The following is a 21,231-nucleotide window of genomic DNA, read 5'->3' as shown; positions in this document are numbered from 1 at the left end:
GAAAGGGCTGCCTGGAAACCTGAACAATATTCTACACTAAAGTTTGGTTGCAAGTCCCGCTTGTTCTGTTTGAAAATCCTTGGCTAAACAGAATACTGCCTACTGCATTAACTCTGCACACACATACAGAATCTACTAGTCTTACCTGCTGCAGGAGTTTGAGAGGTTGCATCAGCAGGACCTGGGGCCTTTACACACTGCATGTCACTTTCAGGGGTACAAGGCTGAACCATCGTTTCTCCATCAGGACACCTGCCAGGCAAAAGAGGAAAACCAGTGTAGATGGAACTAAACATTTTCTTGACTTAAAGGAAGCTGGAATTTCAGGTGCTTCCCTTAGAGATGGAAACAGTTTCAAAATAATCATGTGGGTGGACAAATTAGGGATGTTTTCATGCAGCAACCAAGAATCAAACTGAAACAGTCACTGGACTTTTGAATCTTGCAATGAGGTTGTCCTTTGCTGTTATGATAGTTCTACTTTTTTGCACCCTGCTGCCTGGTGATGGGCAGCTCAATTTTAGCCCTGTAGAGGATGCATATTTAGGAAGGTGTACCTAATCTATGTCACCCTGGACAATTTAGGGAAAGAGGATAGGATATAAATAAATGTAAGGTAAAGGTAAAGGGACCCCTGACCATTAGGTCCAGTCGTGACAGACTCTGGGGTTGCAGTGCTCATCTCGCTTTACTGGCCAAGGGAGCCTGCGTACAGCTTCCGGGTCATGTGGCCAGCATGACGAAGCCACTTCTGGCGAACCAGAGCAGCGCACGGAATTGCCGTTTACCTTCCCGCCGGAGCGGTACCTATTTATCTACTTGCAGATTGGCGTGCTTTTGAACTGCTAGGTTGGCAGGAGCAGGGACTGAGCAACGGGAGCTCACCCCGTCACGGGGATTCGAACCGCCGACCTTCTGATCAGCAAGTCCTAGGCTCTGTGGTTTAACCCACAGCACCACCCGTGTCCCTAAAAAAATGTAGTAAATACATAATAAATAATAATCTGCCTTCAGTCATTGTTTAGCTCTCCCAGGACTGCATTATTTCAAAATGTGGATGAGGTAGTCTATAGGTTTGGAATCATCTATAATGCCCTGTGATAGTATTATATAGTATTATATAATTATAGTCATGCCTTCATCTTGAAAGGCTAGGTTTCAGTATAAAAGGGACCCCTCCCTACCCAACGTGGGAGTAAAGAAAGGATTCGAGCAGGTAACTTCTAGCCTGCATCCTGAAGAGACAGTCTTAGGTACCATCATGCTCACAAATAAAATCTCAACTTATAGTACTGTTGTATACATGTCTGCCCCTCAAGTAAGCCTATCTGTGTTTAATGGAGCTTACTCCCAGGGAAGTGAGTACAGGATGGCAGCCTAAGCTTTGTTTTAGGGTTAGGAGGCATTTCTATGAAATAATTTATATGACAAAATGGGTCCCATGCAGTTTACAAGTATAAAATCCATACAATTAAAATCCATAAGTAAACAATCCTCTCAAAGTATTAAAACATTCACAATTTAAAAATACATTTTTAACTGGCTACTTTTATTGTAACAATTAAAGAAAAGTTCAAGCAAATCCTTGCCTGAACAGGCATGCTGCCAAGAGCCAAGAGCCAGGATGCCAATACAGTGGTGCCTCGCAAGACGAAAAGAATCCGTTCCGCGAGTCTCTTCGTCTTGCGGATTTTTTCGTCTTGCGAAGCAAGCCCATTAGAGGTTTAGCGCTTAGCGCTACAGTATTAGCTGATAAGCGGCTTAGTATCAGCTGTTAAGCGGCTTAAAGATCAGCTGATAAGCGGCTTAGCATCAGCTGTTAAGCGGCTTAAAGATCAGCTGATAAGCGGCTTAGCATCAGCTGTTAAGCGGCTTAAAGATCAGCTGATAAGTGGCTTAACATCAGCTGTTAAGCGGCTTAAAGATCAGTTGATAAGCGGCTTAGCATCAGCTGTTAAGCGGCTTAAAGATCAGCTGATAAGCGGCTTAGCCATCAGCTGATAAGCGGTTTAGCAGCTTGGGAAAAAGGGGGGGGGAGGAAAAAAACCCTGCAGGAACTCGCAAGACATTTTCGTCTTGCGAAGCAAGCACATAGGAAATTCGTTTTGCGAAGCACCTCCAAAACGGAAAACCCTTTCGTCTAGCGGGTTTTCCGTCTTGCGAGGCATTCGTCTTGCGGGGCACCACTGTACTGATAGGGTCTTCCATATTTCAGCAGGGAGGTCATTCTACAATACTGGTACCACCAGTAAAAAAGTCGGCCCTTGTGCTGCCACAGGCTAATAATCAGGTTGTGGCAAGAGTAACTGGGTTCCATTTGCTTATCTTAATGCCTTTACCTGGTTGTGCATGTATGGCATGTTTCACATGGAAGGCTAGGGGAGCAGAAGGTGCCGCTCTTACAAGCACACTGGGTATCACTGGTTGTGGTGCATGGCTGAAGCACCACCTCATCTGGAAAGACAATGGAACTCAAGTAAGTGGATCACCTTTTCTCCAGAACAAGGAATCCTGGGAGAATTGGTGAAATGTGCCAGATTGATTACAGCATCATAGTAGTTGCTTTGATGCAAGTGGAGCGATGCATGAAGTGAGATTTTTCAGTAACAACAAAAACACACTCAGCTTTCATAAAAGAAAAAGAAAAGCAAGCTTCCAGCAGGCATTATTACTGTGAAGAACCTTGAAAACATGTGGGAAGTATCTGGTGGATCTCAGAAATCTGCTCTGGAATTGTAATAAATTAAAGGCAAGATGGTTTATCAGCAAAGTATTCTAAAAAATTAACAAGACTTTTTGATACAACCGCTGAAGGATGTAATGAATGAAATATTAAATACAGGAAAAATACCAGATTCATGGAAAGAGGTGTATATAACATTACTTTCAAAACAAGACACAGACCTGCTCTCAGTTAAAAATTATAGGCCGATTTCTCTGCTTAATAATGATTATTATAATGGCAAATTGTTTGAAACTGGTGTTAAAGAGTTAATTCATCAAGCTCAATCTCGCTTTCTTCCTGGCCGACAGATGAAGAATAATATAAGAAATGTAACTGATATAATAGAATATCTGGATGTGAGGAATGAAAAGCAAGCAGCCTTGATGTTTGTGGATGCAGAGAAGGCCTTTGACAGCATTGTCATGGACCTTTATGAAAAGAACTATGGAGATAATGAATTTTGGAAATTTATTTCTAAAGGGAATTGATGCAATTTATACAGACCAGCAGGCAATGTTGATAGTGAATAATGTAGTATCAGAAAAATGTAAAATTACAAAAGGGACAAGACCCCTGTCATCATTAATTTATTTTAGTATTAAAGAATCTGATGAACAAACAAAAGGTATAACAGTTGGGTGCAAAGCATACAAGCTAAAAGCATTTGCCAATGGCTTTGTATTATGTGACAACCTGGAAAGAAATAAAGAAAAATATGGATGTTTGGGGAAGGATGAATTTATCACTATGGGGAAGAATTTCAGTAATGGAAATGTATTGCCAAGAATGCTATTCTTATTTCAAACAATACCCATAGTCAGAAGAGCGGGACACTACAAACAATAGCAAGAGATGTTTCCAGATTTATCTGGCAGGGGAAGAATCCAAGGATTAACTATAAATTATTAACAGGTGCTAAAGAAAGAAGCGTTTTTTCTCTGCCGGACTTGAAATTATATTATGAAGCGTCCTGTCTCTGCTGGCTGCGGGAGTGGATAACCTCAAAAAATACTGATTATCTTAGACCTTGAGGGTCATGATAATAAATTTTGTTGGCATGCATATTTATGGTATGAGAAGACCAAAGTGCATAAAGGGTTTCTGAATCACCTGGTAAGAAAATCAATTTATGATGTATGGGGAAAATATAAAAACCTGTTAGAGCAGAAGACACCATGGTGGCTTTCTCCATTGGAAGTGATATCCCTGAAAAAGACTAATGCAAAAAGTGAATGGGCAACCTATGGAAGTAGAACAACAATTGAAATTGAAAAGTTTTGAGGACATAAGACATTTGGTAACAGACTGGCTGCAATATCACCAGTTAAATAATGTGTTTAATATGGATAAGAAAAATGGATATAGTAAGGAAATTTCAAGGTTTGAAAAAGATTTATTGGAAAACAATACTTTCTAAAATGTCTAAGTTGTTGCTAGAGTGGCATATTAAGGATGAAGAAGTTAAATCAGTAATGATACAATGGGCACAAGATATTGCACACAATATCGAATTTTCATCTTGTGAAAAGTTATGGAGGGATGACTTAAAATTTACAGTATTCTGTGTGTTGAAGGAAAATTATATGAAAATGATGTTTCTGTGGTATTTAACACCTATTAAACTAGCTAAGATGTATAGAACTGCTTCAAAGTTATGTTGGAAATGTAAGGAGAAGGAAGGCACGTTCTACCACATGTGGTGGACGTGCAAGATAAAAGCATTCTGGGAAATTATATATAATGAGTTGAAAAAAATGTTTAAAACAACATTTGTGAAAAAACCAGCGGCTTTTTTACTAGGAATTTTAGGTGCAGAGATACCAAAGGAGCAGAGACTATTATTTATGTATGCAACGACAGCAGCGCACATACTACCGGGAAGATCAGAAACCAGGAAGAGAAGAACTTTAAGAAAGAATGGGGGAAATTTACATTGTACTTAAGAGAACACTGTAAACAATTAAAAACTGGCAGGATTCAAGCAACGTTTGTAATGTACTAAAAACTGAGGTAAAATTGGATTATATAAGAAAAACAAAAACAAGTGAAGCAATGGAAAAAGATTGAAAATGGTAACCATGAAAGGGTGGAGGGGAATCAAAAGATTCAGGGAATCCTAAATGATGGTGGTGTTGTTTATTGTTTGAATTTAGATTTGCAATGTAAAACTCAATAAAAAAAATTCTAAAACATAAATTATGAAGTACACATTACCACTGTCTAATGTAAACTGCCTGCAAGTTTTGACCAACTTGGTTCTGCAGTACCTACGTAGTAACTGCAGAGAAAATCCTTTCGCTCTCATGCGCAGCTGTGAAGGCAGTGCAAGGCTGTGCTCTGCCTCTAGGCCAAAAGAGCCCCCAAGCTGCCCCCCCTCAGTACCTAGAGGTCTGCACTCCGTGCAGTGGAGGCAGCTTTCAAAATCATTCAAGTATTTGGAAAATGTATTATTTTCACAGGGGTGGCAAACCCCTTCAGTTCCTGAACTCTTGCAATGTTGGAAGACATAATGACCTGCAAAAGAAAAGAAAGAAGTGTATTAAAAAAAGAGCATAGAAACCGTCTCACAGGCCAGGAACTGCTCACTGACTATTCATGTAAGAAAACTCAGTCTCTATGCACACAACAAATGCACACTGGGCTCTGTGTGTTTTTGATTGTGTGCATAGGTGTTTGTGTGGCGAGAATGTTCACAGAACCATAGAACTGAATCTTAGAATTGTAGGGTTGGAAGGAATCCCAGGGATCATCTAGTCCAGCCCTGCAATGCCGGAAACTTTTATACAACTGTATATTGTATTTATAGCTTCAAATGTACGTTGCTTGAAGACCTTGGTAACAAGCAACTACCGGTAAATATTACCAACTACTACTACTAATGTAGTACACATAATTTGTGAGCATGCCTGAAATAGTATTTTAAGGCAGCACATCACTTCATTGAGGGGCCCCAAACATTTCTTTTCTTGAAGGCGGGTGGGAATGGCGACCCTCCAATATCCCCTTCTATCTCATCAAGGAAACTGGCAGCTTTCTCCGCAGCTTTTTATCCCTCAAAAACCAACTACAGTATGAGGGAGAATGGTAATCAACCTGCTCCAAGCCTATCAATTGTTTCAGTTCTTCAAATTTCTGAACTTTACTTCCTTCATCTATTCAAGGCTCTATTTAGACAGCAAGCCAATTGGGCAAAAGTTTCACCAGATTTCCTTTTAATCTCTTTAGAAGTTTTTCTGCACTATTCAGCAGTAAGCCCAACATGGGCTCTCGCCCTTTTCTCAAAGAGCAAATAATCTGAGGTTTCTTCATCCCTCATTTCTGAGCAAACCTCAAGGAGAATTCCACAAATCTCTGGATGCAAATATGTTATTCTGGCTTCATCTGGAACCCAGTGGCGTAGCGTGGGTTGTCAGCACCCGGAGCAAGGCAAGTAATTTGCGCCCCCTCACCCGTAGATTTGCGCCCCCTCACCCTAACCCCCAGATGTTGCGCCCGGTGTGGCCGGCCCCCCCTGCACCCCCACGCTACGCCACTGCTGGAACCTTTAAATCATTACAAGTTCTCTCAAAACTAAAGTCTCCACATCACCCCCTTTTTCATAACATGGAAATTTCTTTTGTTTCACTGAGGCAATTTCCTCACTTCTCTGTGGACTTGGTAAATCTGCTCTTAGTTGTATTTCTTTTATATTTTTATATATTTCGTTTTCTCTGACTGTATTTTGGCTAACTGAATCTGCTGTTCTGCTTGAAGTCTGTCTTTTCCCTTTTCTACTTCTAACTTGGCCATCTCAAGTCTTATTTTCATAAATTCTAACTACTGACTAGAACTTCCCTCAGAAGTCACTCCTTCTGATTTTGCTCTGTTCGTGACTCTTGAGTTTTATAAGGGAGTGCCATTTTCTGCCAGTAGTTTTCCTTTATTCCTTCACAAAAATATAAAATACTTTATTGTATCCTTGTATTTTACTTGTGGGACTACTGTACTTAGTTATGAGTTTTAGTTTCAGATCCCACTGCAACCACCACTGTAGTGTGCCCACCCCACCCCCCTTTTTCTGGCTTTTTCAAAAAAGTAAACTGTCACTTAGAACCTTTGGGAAGTTAAACAGAAAAAGGATTTATTTCACAATGAGAATAGGAAACAGAAATATTTCAGAGCTGGAAGTCTTCCAATAATCTTTCTCTGTGTGTAGATGTCACAGGCTTCTCAATCAGATGGTACATTTACAGCTTTGATTTTCTTCAGTTACTTAAACTTGCCCCAAGTGTTAGAGAGCTGAGGTTTCCAATAACTTGAGGGTCCTGAAAGAGGCTGGGACTTTGTCCTTTGTCTTTCCGTTTCCCAGCCTTTAGAAACCTCACACCTGAGGCTCCTCTGTTAGTCTATCAGAGCAGGGGAGCAGCACATACTCCCTTTCTAACTGGTTTCGGATTATTCTCCTCTCACTAGATCTCTCTCCTTCCTATTGAATTGGGATTTAAGTGGAGAATTCCTTCACTTCTCCTCTCCCAAAATTCAGCTTCCCAGTTCTCCTGTGTCTGTATACCTTCGAAAGAAATAGCCACTGTCTTTCAATCTAACCCCCAGCTCAGAGACTGCCTTCTCTGGCTCTAAATAGTTCCTCAGGGCAGATGTCACACAGAGTTTATACTGCTATCCAGTTTAATGCCAGCAACCAAAAATGTGGTGTCTCCCCCCGCCTGAGTGAAGCTCCAGCTCAGCACAGAGCCACATCCCTCAGGTGGGAGTCTGCCTGCGCTGCACCAACAAACTCCGCTTTGTCTGAACCTTCTGTCACAGAAACATTTACTCCTCACCTTTCCTTCCTGATGGCACCAAAGGCAAAGTACATGAGAAGCAGGTACACTGGGTTCCCACCCTGACCCTGACCAGACCTAAACTGGCTTCGGTTTGCTAGGTGGCGCATCACCTGAGGCCATTTCCCTGAAAATCAGGAATGGATGATGCAGGAAAAATAGTGGCAAGTTATTTGTGGTATTTGTGCTCTTTTTAAAATTCTGTTATACTGGAAGTAGACCCTAGTGAAGGAGGAATATCTGACGTGACGTACCAGACTAGCCTCACTCAGAAGCAAGAGCAGAATGAGATTGAAGATTATTTTTTGGTCACAGAATGTATTTTAATTTTTGAACCAGAAGGAGGATCAAAAACCTCCGAGTCACTTCCTTAACTACAGTAGGTTGAATTCGGCGGCAGCATTTTTCTCTCAAGTAGACCTATTTTTTCCAGTCCTCACTTATAGCTAAATGTGGATTCCAGGACTCCTAGACATGGTTTTCCTTCTGGATTATGAAGCTGGGTTATTTTTAAGTTCTAAACTGCTGTTACATGGACCTCCTAGCAGGTATAACAGGACCACACCTGCTCAGCTTCAGCAACGTCAGGTGCTCCTAAGCCTTATGCATTTCTAAAAGCTAGTTAAAACAATCAGTTTTTTTGCTTGTATATGCTATATGAAAACTCCTTTTGCATTCTTACGCAGCTATTCATCAGTTACTCTGGTAAATGTTTTTCAGTGTCACAAAGATCAGGGGGCGAAAACCCAAATGGAGCCAAGTAGGCAGGCATGCAGGGGAGACTGAGTCAGATCAATTTGAGGATACAGTACCTGCAGGGCATTTCTTACAAATATGCCCTTTGTGTTCATAGAACTCATCATTCTGTTTCAAGGCCACAGATACGGCGTCTTCTGGGTTCTGTGTTGCACCAAGGCTTATTGCCTTGGCTTCAAGCTGATAGCAAAGACAAGAGGGGACAGGAGTTACCTTAGACTGCCTCTGTCCTAAGACTTTCTGCTGAACTGGCAAAGTTTATGATCAATGCCGCCATGGTGTCCACACTTGTTAACACCCCAATTCGCCTGTGGTTTTGGAGGGATGATGGGGACACTTTGAAAAATTCTTGCCATGCCTGGAATGTTTCAGACTTCTGCTCCCTCCAAGGAATGAATCTTACATCCAGACTTAGCTAACCAGACTCATTTTAACAGGAGTTCATAGATCTTCCAGCTGTTCTCAGTGCCAGATGTACAAATGTCCCCCGACTAGAAAGCAAAGGTCTTCACTGCTGCTGCTCTGGTCTCTGCTCACCCCTCCTGCATCAGACTATCTAGCACAGGACTATCTACGCGGCAGTGGAGATCTGGGATTTCAGGAGGAAGTCCTTCCACCCCTACCTGGAGATACCAGAAATTTAAACTGGGACCTTTTACACATAAATGGGAAGAGTTTGGCTTTTCATTAACAATGCAGACATCAATGGGACATCTCAGTTCCTTTCTCTCCCCTACTGATTGGTGAATCCCAATCTTCTCTGTATTGCAAAAAAGTCAAGTCTTCTGTACACACAGAGACAACCACCCACCCCACACTTTTCTGCACCAAAATTCCATTCTATCCCCCTTCGTGATTTTGCACCCTACCATTGGTGCTGGGCCTTTGGGGTGCCCCCCCACCACCACACAGAAGCACCTGGCTTAGAAGCTGATCTGCCTGCCCCAGAGTACCAACCAGCCTCAAACGTTGGGAGACTGAATCCAACATATTTCCTCCTCTCAGCCTCCACCACCCTGCCCAGCATGCCCCCCCCTCCAGGCTCCTTACTTCAAAGATAAGCAGCGCAGCCCAAAGCACCCAGCTTGATGAGTCCTCTCTCAAGGGCACCTCAAACAGCGACCAAAAGCGCTTCCATTGCCTACTGGCTGCCCCAAGCCCAGCTCAAGTCCACCCCCGGGGGCACCAGGTGGCTTAGCTCTGGAGCTGGGCTCTGGTGCTCTGGAGCCCCAGCAGCCTGCAGAAGGCAGCCATGCTCCAAGCAGCCCCAAGAGCTCAGCCTGCTCGGACTCTATAATGGCTAACACACACCTCTGGATTTTTTTATATACTCATATTAAACATTTCCCCAAACACCCTCACTTTCTTGCAAGTCCACCACATGTGAAAAAAGATCCACCTACCTGTTTACACTTTCAGCAATTACAGTGGTACCTCAGGTTATGAACTTAATTCGTTCTGGAGGTCCGTTCTTAACCTGAAACTGTTCTTAACCTGAAGCACCACTTTAGCTAATGGGGCCTCTCGCCGCTGCCACATGATTTCTGTTCTTATCCTGAAGCAAAGTTCTTAACCCAAGGTACTATTTCTGGGTTAGCGGAGTCTGTAACCTGAAGCGTATGTAACCTGAGGTACCACTGTATTAGGAACCTTCTTAAACATTTTTGATAATTTGTTAGGTGTTAAGTACCATCTACGTATCATCCTCATATAGTTTTTTTGTTTTTTGAAAAAGCATAGCAAGTGGGCAAAACAAACTTCTTGTGGTAGAAGAAATTATGCAAGATCATTCCACACCCCTCCCCAACTGGCCACATTTTAGACAAATAAGAATAATACAGGAGCTATAGAGAAGTGTTCTCTCCACTGGTGCTGTAACCCTATCACCCCCTCCAACTACTTTCTGGGGGCGAAGCATTACATCATCCTCTCCTTGTCTACACATTTCAGAACTGCTTCTTTCAAACACTGATAAGCTGCTGCTGATTGCTCAGAATTGAACTCCACACACCCTTGTCAGCCTCCTTGTTCAGACAGCAGATAAGATATCCAAGAAGCTTATCTAAAAGTAGAAAACAAGCACAAATAGCAGAAAATAAAGCTCTCAGTCAAATGGACTAATGCTGAAAACCTAAACAAACTTGCTATGAGTAAGTCTGTGTACACACTTTAATGGCTTAAAATGCAGTGAGGTTCAAGTTGCATTTGTACATCGCTTTACACACCAGAGGGGGCAAGGATGTGTTCACCTGATGCACATTACCCATCTGGTTTCCCCACACTTGCAACACACCCCCCCCATTGTTATCCGTGCATATGCAACAACCATGTCTCATGTCCATGCCTCAGCTTAACTGAATGAGGCTAAGTTTTCAAATTGAATGGATACCAATTTGAGGGGGAATGCATCAAGCAGCAGTATTTGTTAAGAAACTACACAACAAATATAGATTGTGGCTAATGTCATGTATACATGTCTTCAAACACCCGCAATGGGACACCAGCTATGTTCAGTGGTGTTTATTACTGTTTTAAGAACATGCAAAACAGAAGTGCTAAATGCCAACCAGTTATCCCAGTGGCTTTGGATCTACCAGCTAGAATATTGCTTATTAATAAGCAATATTGGGGAGAATACTGGCTGGACAATGTTTCCTTAAACTGCACTAAGTAAAATACTTTAAAATAAATAAATGCTAAAAATTTGAGGAAACTTTCTGAGGAGGCTTCAGAAAGGAAGGTCATAATCTTGCCTTGATTTGATCTAGTATCTGTTTTGAAAAGTGCTTTGTCTGCCTAACCATCTGTTTGCTATGGGTTTGGCAGTCACTCAGAATATCTTCACCAAACTTGGCACAATGATTCCCAAGGTGGGGACTGTGGTTTTCACTGGTGTTGGGATGCCAGCCACCATATTATCACTTCATCAGCAACGCTGTTTTTAACTGAAAGGGGAACAAGTTAACCAGCAGCAAACCGTACTGCCTAGAACCACTTCAGCTTAACCCTCCGACTCCTGCTGATTAGGTACAGCCACAATAGCCACAGAATCTGGTCTACTAACCATACATAAAAGCTTCTTCCTACAACAGTAATGTAGATAAGAACACCGCCTGTAAGAAAAGCCTTGCTGCATCTGGCCAAAGGCTCATCTAGGCCAGAAGCTATCCCTCAAAGTGGCCAACCTGCTGCATGTGGAAAGTCAACATACAAGACCAAAGCACAACAACTTTCTCTTCACTTGTGATTCTGAGAACTTATCCAGAGGCACACTGCCTCCGACAGATGAGGCAGAATAGGAAGGCCTGCGTTTCCATTAAGCCATAAGCATCAAAAGGTAACTGTTGGTCCATAGGAAAAACTCCAAAATACTCAGTTGGATAATGTCTATTAAAGGTAAAGGGACCTCTGACCATTAGGTCCAGTCGCGACCGACTCTGGGGTTGCGGTGCTCATCTCGCTTTATTGGCCGAGGGAGCCGGCATACAGCTTCTGGGTCATGTGGCCAGCAGGACTAAGCCGCTTCTGGCAAACCAGAGCAGCGCACGGAAACGCTGTCTACCTTCCCGCCGGAGCGGTACCTATTTATCTACTTGCACTTTCACGTGCTTTCAAACTGCTAGGTTGGCAGGAGAAAGTCTATTAGGAGCAACCAAAATGTCACAGAACTATGGCAACCTTTGAGTTTTCCAGAACGCTTAATCAGGCATTAAGTTGCTACACCAAGCAGGCAGAAAGGGGTGCAGGAAACCACAAAAACATACAAAAATTAGAAAGGATGTTGCAGCCATGAGGTCAGCTTATCCCTTAGGCTAATTTTCAGAAATAGGTAACGATCCTTGTTTAATTCCAAAATCCTAGGTATTTAACTCAATACCTGTAATCCCTGTGAGAAAAGTATTCCCAGTGCAATCTCCATCTTGGAAGCAAGTCTGCAAGTTGATGTCCTCGCAGTAACAATCAGCCTAATATTTGTACATCCACATAAACCGCACCAATCTCTTGCCTGATGAAGACTTATCGAGCTCTCCAAAGTTTGCACAATTGTATGACATTTTGGTTAGAACTAATGAAGCTACTACCCAACTATACATTTTGGAACTTTTCCACTAGAAAAGTTAACTGCTTCTATTCACCAGTCTGTTTTATTTTTAATTCTAGAATTTATGCACCACATAGCTTACAACTATTAAAAAATGATGCCAATATCGCAAGATTACGATATTAGATTTAAAAATAAATTGCAGAACAGCAAAGAAGTAAACACACTAACCTTTTAAAAGGCCCTAACGGGGGGGGAAACATTTTGTATGTGATCCAAAACACAATGACTCACCCTCTATGAAGTTTTCAAATAGTGTCTTGAAAGGAAACCACATTTTAAAATGTATTACTAGAATGCAGCCTCTACATCTTTAATTCCAACCACTCTCACAAAACCTTCATCTTCTCCCTCAAAGAACTGTTTTAGCAGAAATAGAGCAAGAAATATAGAAGTTTATAAAATGTATTTTACAGTATTTCCATGATGAGGAAACATGAGACCAACTGTCTTAACTCAAAACTACCATCCTGAAAAAGCTTACACGAAAGTAGGCCCATCAGCTCATAAGTGCCTGTAAATAATTTCCTTTTATGCACCTCAGAATCAAAATTAAGGAAATCATTTGAGAATTTAATTTTGCCAAAAGTCAGCAGGAAAATCCAAGATTAAACCCCACTGGCATTTGCTGCTGCTAAACTTATGCACCATAAATCTAGTGTTTCGTTCACCGTTATTTAAATAGGGCTGGCAAGTTGATGAATTAACTTTCTGCCAGCTTCACACCAGGCCAGCACAGCAAATGATAAAATACTGAACTATTATGTGGCAACCAAAACTGTGGGAAAAGGAGCGGTCACACGAAGTCACATCACTGTAAACCTGGATGCTGTCTATGCCTGCTTTACCTAGGAGAAAGCCCCAGCAAGTCCTTGGGACAGGCAAGAGCCTGGATGCTGCAACACTAAGTCTGGCTAGAAGTAAGTCTGGCTATAAGTGCATGAATATTGCCAAGTATTGCATCAGAAATAGGTATGTGCTGGCTGGGCTGCGCAAGGGGGCTGTCTCCCCCAATAGGAGGGGAAGAGCGGCTTGGCCAAGATGGGAAGCCTTAACCCATCCGGAATCCTTCCTCCGGGGGTTTCCAGTATTTCCAGAATCCAGCCTTCTCCCTCCCCCTTTTACATCCGTTATTTAAAAACCGGGTCTGGCTTCCAAGGGGTTGTTCATTCAAAGACCTAACTAGAGAATTTTCAAGGCAGTCAACACATCCTACCTGCCGCGCTTGGCCATCTTTGTCTCAACGTTTCTTGCGCGACCTAACCAGGTCTACTCGAGAGCAAGTCCCACCGAGTTCTCGATAGGGACTTTCACCTAAGCGCTGAGCTCTGCTAAGCAACGCAGCACGAAGCAGCAAAATCCTCGACGGTAAATAGCCCCCCTCCACCCCCCACTTTAAGGCACCGAGACTTGCCTCTCGAGTAAACCCACGGAATACCGGCAGGAGGCAAAAGCACTTTTCTTGGTTACCTGCGAATGCTATCAACTCGGGACAAAAATTCAGAAGCGGGACAAGGCCTTTAAAAGAGGCCCAGAGAACACATGTTCCACGCGGCCTCTTTAAAGTCTCACCCTGTATATCTATGCCAAATTAAGCACCGATTTAAGTCTCCAGTGTGAACACTAAACTTTCTTCACCCGCACGCCAACGGTCCAAATCTGCAACCCGCTCCCACGCCTGTTTCTAGAAAGACGCCCCCCCCGGGGGCCAGTCCCGCTGCAAATTCCCCGATTTCCCTCGTCTGCTCCCCAAATGGGGAGGAGAGCAGACAGGACTTGCCCGGGCATGTTCTGGGTGAAAAAAGGGACTTACGAAGCGCGCGACTATCTGAACTGCTCGATTACGCGCGCCCCAAACTGCGAGAGGGGATGGGGCTGCCCGCCCCTAGACAAGTGGGGGGGGGGTTCATATCTAAACCCACCCCCGCCCCGGACTCCTTTCCCTCCAAGGCCAGGTTTCTTCTGCGAATCTTTCCCAGCCCCTCTTCCCGACTCGGCACGGGCACGAGGGCATGTCCGAGACGAAAGTGGGGCACCACGCCCAGCGCGCACACGCGCACCCACTAATCGGGGCCACTTCTGTTCTGCAATAAGAAGCAGCGTCCGGAGAGCCACAGGGCGCATCTGAGGTCTATTTTGCAAAGAGCTGAAGCTCTTCTGGCGCAGTCGCCAAGAGCGAAGGAACCCAAAGAGGAGCTCAGCGGAGTCGGGGAAGTTCGCTACTCACCAGAACGCACAAAATCACCCAAAGCGCAAGAAGCCGCTTGGCTGCCATGGCAGATCTGTGGCGATGGCGGAGCTCGCTTTCCAAGGGACAGGAGCACATCCCGGGCGGGCAGAGAGGATCGCCGTAATGAAATGTCTGAGCGACAACGGCGACAAACTTGAGCCCAGCGCGACACCTCCGCCAGCCAGAGACGCACTGCCAGCCCGACCCGCGCCCAGCGCACTTTAAGGGCCCCGAGGCGCCGCCCATCACCTGACGTCGCGTCAAGGCTCCGGGGGATTCCCGACACGGCGCTCCTTAGTTCGCACTGCTAAAGAGGGGTTGCGTTATCGCCCCGAAAGGTGCCAAAAGACTCCGTGGGGCCTTTTGCCGCAAAAACGAGTGAATTAATTTCCATTTTAGCTCTTTTTCTTTGTTTGTCATTTCACCAAATGGTCCCAGGATATCACCTATCACATTTAAAATGAGTACAAAACATAGTTAAAGTCATAAACTGAAATCACACACAAAAGCAACCGCTATTCGGGGGGCGGGGACAGCACAGAACAAGGCAATTATTATTAATAATAATAATAATAATAATAATAATTTGTACCCTGCCCATCTGGCTGGATTTTCCCCACCACTCTGGGCGGCTTCTAACAAGGATTAAAACTACATCAAAATGTCACACATTAAAAACTTCCTTGAACAGGGCTGCCTTCAGGCAAGAGGATCCCCGCTTGGCCGAAGGCCTGAATAAAGTGGTGCGTCTTGACTAACTGTCGCAAAGGATACAGTAGCACAAAGGAGACGCACAGCCCTAGAAGTCACTTCTCCAGGTGCACAAACCTGTCGTGGGAAAAACAAAGGGACATGGGGCACCTGAGGACATAATGAGGTTGTGGTCCTTGCCCAGTTTTATTTGACTTACTGCTGAGTAGACATGGTTAGGACTGTACTGCACATTTGTTAGTCTTTTGAAAAATACCACAAGAATCTTTACTGGTCATTTGGAAGCTGCTCTGGGAGCCTCTTTAGCAGAAGAAAAGGGAAAGAATTGTTTCCAATCAATTAAACAGTTGCTGCAAAAACAACATAGTCCAGTAGCACCTTAATTTGCAACTCTTAGCAGAGTTGAAGTGACCTATCCCTCTGGGTCATTGTTACAAAACCAGGAACAAAGCATGCCCAGGCCTCAAATCTACAATCCAAAAGATATGACAGGATTGTATTGACACACAAAGAGGAAGGGGAAGAGGAGCGGAAAAACCAAAAACAAATCCAGGCATTTACTCTTAAAGTTACAGTCTATAGCCAGCTGGGTAGGAGTGCATTTGTGTTAGGCCCATCACAGATTTGAGCTGTTGAGACTTTTGTGCTGCCAGCATTTTCTCCTCTGTATCCTGTCACCTGCCTGACTGGCAAGTGAAGGTAAGTATGGAAAAAGTGCCAGGCCTCATCTAGCACCCAGGTGGTCTCCTAACCAGGTACCAGTGATCCTGACTCTGCTTAGCTTCCTTGATTGGACAGGATGGGGTCTAGGGATGAGCAGCAAGCTGGGCTGTGGGCCTTCGCAAATGCCCAAGGATGCTAAGCTCCAGTGCTGGCCCTGCTGCTATTGACCCTGCTGGGCGGGGCGGGGGGGGGGGAAGCTTTATTATCTGTATTATGCTCACCTCTCCTCAGTGGAGCTTAATAACACTTGGTGGTGGTAGGGAGTTTGATTGGAAACTGCTTTACAGTCATTAAAACTAATTTTAGCTCTCATATCACACTAATTTTGGCCCCAGTTCTCTTTAACCTCATCCTCATTCCTGCTTCCTTGTATTCCCTAACCCCAAAAAAGAAAATAAAAATTCTTATTGAGATTTTAATTGTACACTCCAGTCCAGGGCTGGATTAACCATTAAGCAAAATAAGCACATGCTTAGGGCATCAAGGGAAGGGGGCCACCACAGAATGTTTCCATTGCCAGATTTTTAACATTAATGGTCACTAATTGCTCAGCTGAGCATTCATTTTTTCAGCTGAGGTACATTAAAAATTATGCAACAAGGCAGGTACAGAAGCAGATGTCTTACGTAAGATTAGTTTTGAGGATCTGATCAAAGACTTTGCAATTAGAAAATGTAGGAGAAATTTTGTCAAATATAAATAAAGTGTAAGTATACAAAAATAAACTTAGTAGGTTTTGTTTTACGTATTTTGAAAAATAAAATTTTATTTTACAGTTTATTATTCTTTATATTTTGAATATTTTGTCTTCACAAAAAGTTTCAATAGACGTAGCAATAATTGGCCATGTTCCCAAGCCTGCTGACTGCAATGTAAACTTCATTTAAATTTCATATTTAGCCTTAGTAGGACTTCTATAGGACTGTATCTGCCCTTGGTGTTCCTAAATGCTGGTGGATCTAAATCTGCAAAGAGAAATTAGCATTATAACACAATTGAAAGTCAATTAACCCCTGATAGTTATTCTAATTTTCTTACCATTCTCCTACCTGTGTCCTGTATATATAAAGCATATATTGTCTGTGTGATGTTTTGCCTTAATTCCAGTATGTTTTCTCTTTTTTGCATTGTTTATATTGTTATTATTTCATTGTTATCAGATCATTTCTGTACCCTTTAACATATGTTGTGAATCACTCTTTTTATACTGTAAACTGCCTGTGTTCTTCGGGTGAAGGGCGGTATATAATTAAATTGTTAGTAATAATTGAAAATAAAAGATTGGGGAAGGGGTGGAGAGCCCAGAAAATCCTGTTGCCACCCCATACCTCAAAGCAAGCCCCAACAGCAAGAGTCAGAATTTGTGTCCCCTCCCCTTTGAAATTCCACCTGAAATTGCATCTACAGTGGTACCTCAGGTTAAGTACTTAACCTGGGGTACCACTATATACAGATAAATTAGCATATGCAATTTTCTAAAGGGTATTTGTTGCTGCCATTTATTCCTTTATGGTTTTAACTAACAATATCTGAGTAGTTTTAAAAAGCCTATCTTTTGTTTGCCCCTATATGTTTAGAGTTTCATACTTTAAGCGTGACTCGTACCTTAAGGTGACTCATACATTTCTATATACCAGTAAATGAATAGCCGCAACAGACCACACGTTCCTTGAGGTGTTCCTTGAGGTGTTGTGCTGGGCAAAACTCCAGCTCGGAATTGTAATGCAGCCAGCATTACATTGATAGACATTTTTGCAGATGGGCAGGGCTGGGATTAGGTTGGCAGTGGTTCCACAGGTATGTGGTTTGATTTGGGGGGAACTGATGCTGCTTTGAAGGCTAGCACTATCTGACTGGATGCCAGCTTGCTCCACCCTGCTCAACATGTACATTTGTAGATAAACAGGTACCAAAAAATGACACAAATCTGTTAGCTGCTCTAAGCAAAAATGAAACTGAACTCTGGTGCAGGGGTAGCCAACCTTGTACCCCCAGATGTTGTGGATTGCAGCAGCCTTTCTCCACCTGATGGCCTCCAGATGTTCTTCTCTACAGCTCCTATCAGTCTCAGCTAGCATGGCCCATGGTCAGGGATGCTGTGAGTCTCAGTCTCAAAACATCTGGAGGGAACTATGTTGGCTGGCCTACTGTGGTACAACCTTTCCCAAGCTGGTGCCTTCCACATGTTGGCTGGAGCAGGTGGGAATTATACCCAAAACATCTGGAGGGCATCAGGTTGAGGAAGATCGCAATGGTGGCTCAAAAACCCTGCAGCAGGCATGCATTTTAAGAGCATTGCCAGGAAGTTGCATATAATTGTGTTACCAACATCTGTTTGGTGCTTGAATCAATAACCAAGGATCACCAAGAGCTTTATAAAACATCTATGGTTGTTTTCTTAAAGGAAAGCTGGCCCAGAAATATGTTTAAATACAGCCAAAAGCAAACCATTTCTTGTGTTTTAGGCCGTAGGCAAGCAAAAAACTTTTTATTTGTATGTGAAACTCAGGCTTCTTTATTATATTATATCCTATCTTTCCTCCATGGAACTCAAAGCAGAGAGTGATTCCCCCACCTGCCACTGTTTAGTTTCACAATTCTGTGAGGTAGGTTAGACTGAGAAATAGTGGCTGTGTTCAGATAGCACATTTATGTAGTTATTAATTTATCTGGCCAAATTATATACCACTTAATTAGAGTAGTCTCGAAATACTGTACAAGTAACCAATAAAATAAAATAAAAACCATTTTAAACCATAAAATTGGAATTCATTTAAAATGCCTGTTGGCATTTCAAAGTCTTCAGTAGGCGTACTGATGATGACAAACCATTGCTTGTTGTGATGGGAATGCGTCTAGCTTCTCTCCAGGCTCATACACTCCTCTTCCTCCTTCAGTGCAGCCATAAGGAAGAGCTTAAAGAATAGCTTGTGGTGCTGTTTAATAATTACTATAGCTTGTCACCTTGCCGACAAAGGTCTGTATTGTTAAAGCTATGGTTTTCCCAGTAGTGATGTATGGAAATGAGAGCTGGACCATAAAGAAGGCTGATTGCCGAAGAATTGATGCTTTTGAATTATGGTCCTGGAGGAGACTCTTGAGAGTCCCATGGACTGCAAGAAGATCAAACCTATCCGTTCTGAAGGAACTCAGCCCTGACTGCTCACTGGAAGGACAGGTCGTGAAGCTGAGGCTCCAATACTTTGGCCACCTCATGAGAAGAGAAGACTCCCTGGAAAAGACCCTGATGTTGGGAAAGATGGAGGGCACAAGGAGAACGAGATGGTTGGACAGTGTTCTCGAAGGTACCAGCATGACTTTGACCAAACTGCGGGAGGCAGTGGAAGACAGGAGTGCCTGGTGTGCTGTGGTCCATGGGATCATGAAGAGTCAGTCACGACTAAATGACTAAACAACAAATACAGTGGTACCTCAGGTTAAGTACTTAATTCGTTCCGGAGGTCTGTACTTAACCTGAAACTGTTCTTAACCTGAAGCACCACTTTAGCTAATGGGGCCTCCTGCTGCCACCACGCCACCGGAGCACGATTTCTGTTGTCAACCTGAAGCAAAGTTCTTAACCTGAAGAACTATTTCTGGGTTAGCCGAGTCTGTAACCTGAAGCGTATGTAACCCGAGGTACCACTGTAGCTTGTTTAAAACTAGCCTTCTCAGTAGTGGTGCCTTCCCATCAGATGTCAAACAGATAAGTAACTACAGTATTCAACCTTTAGAAAACATCTGAAGGCAGCTCTGTACAGTATAGGGAAGGTTTTTTTTATGTTTAATGTTTTATTATGTTTTAATATGTGTTGGAAGTTGTCCAGAATGGCTGGGGCAACCCAGACAGATGGATGGGGTACAAATAATAAAATTATTAATAATTATTATTAAGACAACTTAAAACCATTGTTTATTAAGCTGGGTGGTTTTCAACAAACCACTGTTTACTATTAAGAAGAGTGTATGGTTCAGATCCAGCATTGAACTCCGTTTAATCAAATCAGAAGTGAAAACTCCCCATCTTATCCTTGTGGCCATGCAGCAGGAGGAGAGTGCAAGTGTGGGGAGAACACATCGGCCCAGGGGGAAACTGGGCTTGTTTTCATCACAATAAAAACACACTATGTCTGGATGTGGTGACTGGTCCAAGGTCAGTCATGAGCTTCACTGCAGAGATGTACCGTATTTTTCACTCTATAAGACACACTTTTTCCCTCCTAAAAAGTAAGGGGAAATGTTTGTGCATCTTATGGAGCAAATGCAGGCTGCGCAGCTGTTGCTGAAGCCAGAACAGCAAGAGGGATCGTTGTGCAGCGATCCTTCTTGCTGTTTTGGCTTATTTTTTTTTTTGTTTTCCTCCTCCCAAAACTAGCTGCGTCTTATGGTCGGGTGCATCTTATAGACTGAAAAATACGGTAAATTGAATCTGGAGCACTCTCACCACTACAACACATTATCACCAACAATCCTGCAAGGGAGCCTTATATTGTAGCTCTATAACACAACTGATGTTTCTTTCTGTTCCCTTCATTTCTTTGCTTCCCTTTCTGCAAGGAATTTAAGTCATTAGTGTGATCTGTTTGAATTATGTATATTAGCTCAGTGGCAGGGTGCCTATACTGGCCTGGGCAGTATAGAAATAGTTTGTTTGTTTTTTAAAGCCAGAGGTTTATTATTTATCATGCCCATTCAGCTCTTTACTCAGTACAGCCTACCATATACAGCCATGACGTTGCTGAGCTGAGTCATTCTCTTGACTGGAATTTCCAGCTTCCCAAAGGCCTGTATCAGAGCTTTCCAAACTTTTCATGTTAGTGACACACTTTTTAGACATGCATCATTTTGCAACACAGTACAGTAATTCAGTTTTACTAGCAAACCAGAGGTTAAACTACCCCCTTTCCAGCCCTGGCAAGGAGCGTTCATGCAACACACCTACACATTGCAACCGACACACTAACGTGTCATGACACACAGTTTGGAAAGCTCTGGTTTATACACTCAAACCTCTACAGGCAATGAATACCAGCAATTTTACATCCCAGGGTCCGGCTGCTGGACAAAACTTATCTCTCAGATGCAGGCTGGCTGTGCTCCTCACAACTCTCCTAACGGAAACCGTGCAACTGGCTCTCAGCAAGCAAGAGGCATGGGCAAATGA

At 43.1% G+C, this 21,231-nt stretch overlaps 1 protein-coding gene across 1 annotated transcript in view; it reads right to left on the bottom strand.

Annotated features, from left to right (window-relative positions):
- Window positions 1-14,810, bottom strand: part of LOC308463804 (tumor necrosis factor receptor superfamily member 10B-like) — a 28,050-nt gene extending 13,240 nt beyond the window's left edge. Inside the window, exons 1-5 of the mRNA XM_080982538.1 lie at window positions 14,631-14,810; window positions 8,358-8,481; window positions 5,108-5,239; window positions 2,340-2,454; window positions 146-252 (exon numbers count right to left, since the gene is read on the bottom strand). Coding sequence (XP_080838664.1) covers window positions 146-252; window positions 2,340-2,454; window positions 5,108-5,239; window positions 8,358-8,481; window positions 14,631-14,729 — 577 coding nt within the window. The 5' untranslated portion in view covers window positions 14,730-14,810. The remainder of the gene's footprint in view (window positions 1-145; window positions 253-2,339; window positions 2,455-5,107; window positions 5,240-8,357; window positions 8,482-14,630) is intronic.
- Window positions 14,811-21,231: the final 6,421 nt, after the last annotated feature.

This window comes from Podarcis pityusensis (genome assembly GCF_964106645.2).
Source record: "Podarcis pityusensis genome assembly, chromosome: 15".
NCBI classification, from domain to species: Eukaryota; Metazoa; Chordata; class Lepidosauria; order Squamata; family Lacertidae; genus Podarcis; species Podarcis pityusensis.
This window is presented reverse-complemented; position numbering and strand designations above follow the sequence as displayed.